Source organism: Pyrgilauda ruficollis, unplaced genomic scaffold (assembly GCF_017590135.1).
Source record: "Pyrgilauda ruficollis isolate IOZ18807 unplaced genomic scaffold, ASM1759013v1 scaffold1620, whole genome shotgun sequence".
Classification (NCBI taxonomy): domain Eukaryota; kingdom Metazoa; phylum Chordata; class Aves; order Passeriformes; family Passeridae; genus Pyrgilauda; species Pyrgilauda ruficollis.
In genome coordinates, this window is record NW_024514988.1 from 1 (window position 1) to 4,766 (window position 4,766).

At 41.2% G+C, this 4,766-nt stretch overlaps 1 protein-coding gene across 1 annotated transcript; it reads left to right on the forward strand.

Annotated features, from left to right (window-relative positions):
* Positions 1 to 678: 678 nt before the first annotated feature.
* On the forward strand, positions 679 to 4,746 carry LOC121351255 (very long-chain specific acyl-CoA dehydrogenase, mitochondrial-like; the record flags this gene model as incomplete). Its single annotated transcript, XM_041463242.1, has 4 exons — positions 679 to 831; positions 2,173 to 2,259; positions 3,524 to 3,586; positions 4,628 to 4,746. Coding segments are annotated over exons 1-4 (296 nt in total), but the record flags the coding sequence as incomplete, so codon positions are not given.
* Positions 4,747 to 4,766: the final 20 nt, after the last annotated feature.

A 4,766-nucleotide genomic window follows, 5' to 3' on the forward strand; every position in this document is an offset into this window, starting at 1 on the left:
CAGATCCTGCTGGGATTTGAGATTCCCCAAATTCGGGGAGTTTGGGAATTTTGGGAGCCGGAATTTGGGGGGAAAACCGAAAAAATGGGAAAAATGGGAAAAAATGAGGAAATTGGCAAAAAAACCCCCAAATTTCTCAGCAAATCAGAGCTAGTGACTCCAGGTCATCCTGAGATTTGAGATTCCCAAATTTTGGGGAAGTTTGGGAGTTCTGGGATCCCGAAATTTGGGAAAAAACCCCAAAAAATGGGGAAAAATGGGTAAAAAGTGAGGAAATCGGCAAAAAAACCCGAAATTCCCAAGAGAATTGGGGTTAAAATGACCCCAGATCCTGCTGGGATTTGAGATTCCCAAATTTTGGGGAAGTTTGGGAATTTTGGGATCCCAAAATTTGGAAAAAACCCCAAAAAAGGGGGGAAAAAGTGGAGGAAATAGGCAACAAATTCTCTACAATTCCCCCAAAATTCTCTTAAAATGCCCCAAATTCCCCCTCAAAATCCCCTCAAAATTTCTTAAAATTGCCAAAAATAAAAAAATCCCCCAAAAAATCCCCCAAAATCCCTTCAAAATTCCCAAAAAATCCCCTAAAACTCCCCCCAAGCCCCTCCCTTTCTTTTCTCTCCCATTTTTTTGGGGATTTTCCCAATTTTTGGGGGGATTTTCCCAATTTTTTTGGGGAGATTTTCCCAATTATTTTGGGATTTTCCCAAATTTTGGTTTTTCCAGGTTTCCCACGCCTCCACCCGGACCCAATTTGGGGCCAAAATCCACGAATTTGGGGCCATCCAGGAGAAGCTGGGCAGGATGGCGCTGCTGCATTACGTCACCGAGGTAATTTTGGGAATTTGGGGAATTTTGGGGAGTTTGGGAAGGATCCGGAAAAATTTGGGAAGATTTTGGGGGGATTTGGGGAGGTTTTGGGGGAGAATTGCCTGAATTTGGGGATTTTTTTGGGAAAATTCTGGAGATTTTGGGAGGGATCCTGAAAAATTTGGGGGAATTTTGGAAATTCCCAAATTTTGGGGGAATTTGGGAAGATTTTGGGGGGAAATTCCCAAAATTTGGGGAATTTTTTGGGGGGTGATTGGGAGAAATTCTGGAGATTTTGGGAATTTTGGGGATTTTGGGAAGGATCTGGAAAAATTTGGGGGAATTTGGGGAGATTTTGGGAGGATTCTGAAAAATTTGGGGAGATTTCGGGGAATTTGGGGAGGTTTTTGGGGGGATTTTGGAGGGAATTTGGGGAAATTCCCCGAATTTTGGGAATGATTGGATTATTTTAGGAATTTTTGGGGAGGTTTTTGGGGGGTTTTGAGGGGGATTTGGGGAATTTTGGAAGATTTTGGGGAGGTTTTATGGGGGAATTGGGGGAAATTTTAGGAATTTTGGGGGAAATTCCCAAAATTTTGGGATGATTTTAGGGAATGTGGGGAGGTTTTTGGGAGGATTTTGTGGAATTTTGGGAAGGATCCTGAAAAATTGGGGGATTTTGGGAAGATTTTGGGGAGGATTTTAGGGGGAATTGAGGGAAAATTTAGGAATTTTGGGAGGGATTTGCAGGGAATTTAGGAGGGAATTTGGGGAAATTCCCAAAATTTTTTGGGAATGTCCCAAATTCCCGTTTTTTTCCCCCAAAATCCTGCAGGATCTGGGAATGAAAACAATTCTGGGTGGAATTTGGGTCAATTTTGGGTCAATTTTGCTCCAAATTTCATCAATTTTTGATGGAAAACCCCCAGAATTTTAACAGGAACTTCCCAAATTTTTTGGGAACATCCCAAAATCTTTTGGGGATGTCCCAAATTCCCGTTTTTTCCCCCAAAATCCATCAGGATTTGGGGATGGAGACAATTCTGGGCTGAATTTGGGTCAATTTCCATCAAAATTCCGTCAATTTTTGATGGAAAATTCTTGGAATTTTAACAGGAACTTCCCAAATTTTTTGGGAACATCCCAAATTCTTTGGGAACATCCCAAATTCCCATTTTTTTTCCAGCAGGATCTGGAGATGGAGACAATTCTGGGCTGAATTTTGGGTCAATTTTGCTCCAAATTTCATCAATTTTTGATGGAAAACGCCAGAATTTTTTCATGAACTTCCCAAATTTTTTGGGAACATCCCAAAATCTTTTGGGAATGTCCCAAATTCCCGTTTTTTTCCCCCAAATCCAGTCCATGGCCTTCATGATCAGCGCCAACATGGACAGAGGCGACCCCGACTTCCAGATCGAGGCGGCCATCAGCAAAATCTTCGGCTCCGTGAGGAAATTCGGGATTTCCCCAAATTTTGGGGGGGTTTCGGGGGGTTTGGGAGGAAATTTGGGATTTTCCCCGATTTTGGGAAGTTTTTGGGGCAGTTTGGGAGGGATTTTGGGAGGAAATTCGGGATTTTCCCAACTTTCGGGGGATTTTTCGGGGATTTTTGGGGGAGTTTGGGAGGAATTTTGGGGGGATTTTTGGGGAAGGAATTTGGGATTTTCCCAAATTTTAGGGAATTTTTTGGGGTGTGTGAGGAAATTTGGGATTTTCCCCATTTTTGGGGGAGTTTGGGAGGGATTTTGGGGGAATTTTTAGGAGGAAATTTGGGATTTTTCCCAATTTTTGAGGGATTTTTCAGGGATTTTTGGGGGAGTTTGGGAGGAAATTTGGGATTTTCCCCAATTTTGGGAAATTTTTGGGGCAGTTTGGGAGGGATTTTGGGGGAATTTTTTGGGGGGGATGTGGTATTTTCCCAAATTTTGAGGATTTTTTGGGGGATTTGTGGGGAAATTTGGGATTTTCCCCAATTTTGGGGATTTTTTCTGGGATTTGGGGCAGTTTGGGAGGGATTTTGGGGAGGAAATTGGGGATTTTCCCCAATTTTGGGCATTTTTGGGGGAGTTTGGGATGGATTTTGATGGAATTTTGGGAGGGAATTTGGGATTTTCCCGAATTTTGGGCATTTTTGGGGGAGTTTGGGATGGATTTTGATGGAATTTTGGGAGGGAATTTGGGATTTTCCCAAATCTTGGGGATTTTTTTGGGGAATTTGTGAGAAAATTTGGGATTTTCCCCAGTTTTGGGAAATTTTTGGGGGATTTGGGGGAGTTTGGGAGGGATTTTGGGGAAGAAATTTGGGATTTTCCCCAATTTTTGGGATTTTTTCTTGGATTTTTTCTGGGATTTGGGGGGAATTTTGGGATTTTCCTGAATTTTGGGGATTTTATGGGATTTTGGGGGAATTTTTGGGAGGAATTTTGGGATTTTCCTGAATTTTGGGGGATCCTGGAGGGCTCTGAGAGAGAATTCTGGGAGAATTTGGGGATTTTTTGGGAATTCTGAGTGGATTTTTAGCAGAAAATTCCCAAATATTTTTTTGAGAAAACAACAAATCCCGGGGGAAATTTGGGAGGAATTTTAGGAATTTTTGTCCCTGGGAATTCTGGGTGGATTTTGGGGGAATTTTGGCTTTTTCCAGGCTGGTTTTTAACCCGAATTTTTCCTTTTTTTCCCAAATTTTTGGGATTTTCTCCCAAATTTCCAGGAGGCCGCCTGGGCCGTGGCTGACGAGTGCATCCAGGTCATGGGGGGGATGGGCTTCATGCAGGTGAGATTTGGGGCCAAAACCCCGAATTTTGGGGATTTTTGGGAATTTGGGGGGTCCTGGGATCCCAGAGTTGTGAATTTGGGGAAAAATTCCCGGAATTTTGGGGTTTTTATCCTGATTTTTTGGGTTTTTTCACAATTTTTTTGCTTTTTTTTCTGATTTTCTGGGATTTTTCCCCATTTTTGGGGCCAAACCCCAAATTTTGGGGTTTTTTGGGATTTTTGGGAGGTCCTGGAATTTGGGGGTTGAGAATTGTTGGAATTCGGGGAAAAATTCCCAGAATTTTTGGGTTTTTTTTTTCCTGATATTTGGGATTTTTTTCGGATTTTTTTGGAATTTTTTTGGGATTTCTTGGGATTTTTTTGGGATCATTTTGGGATTTTTTGGATCATTTTGGGATTTTTTTGGGATCATTTTGGGATTTTTTGGGATTTTTTGGGATCATTTTGGGACTTTTTTGGATTTTTTTTTAATCATTTTGGGATCTTTTGGGATCATTTTGGGATTTTTTGGGATTTTTTGGGATCATTTTGGGACTTTTTTGGATTTTTTTTTAATCATTTTGGGATCTTTTGGGATCATTTTGGGATTTTTTGGGATTTTTTGGGATCATTTTGGGACTTTTTTGGATTTTTTTTTAATCATTTTGGGATCTTTTGGGATCATTTTGGGATTTTTTGGGATCTTTTTGGGACTTTTTGGGATTTTTTTTTGATCATTTTGGGATCTTTTGGGATCATTTTGGGGTTTTTTTGGATCATTTTGGGATTTTTTGGATCATTTTGGGACTTTTTGGGATTTTTTTTTATCATTTTGGGATTTTTTGGATCATTTTGGGACTTTTTGGGATTTTTTTTTATCATTTTGGGATTTTTTGGATCATTTTGGGACTTTTTGGGATTTTTTTTTATCATTTTGGGATTTTTTGGATCATTTTGGGACTTTTTGGGATTTTTTGGATCATTTTGGGACTTTTTGGGATTTCTTTGAATCATTTTGGGCTGTTTTGGGTAATTTTGGGCTGTTTTGGGCTGTGCCCAGGAGCCGGGCGTGGAGCGGGTGCTGAGGGATTTGAGGATTTTCCGAATTTTCGAGGGAACCAACGACATCCTGAGGCTCTTCGTGGCCCTGCAGGGCTGCCAGGTGCTGGGCCAGACTGGGTTAGACTGGGTTGGACTGG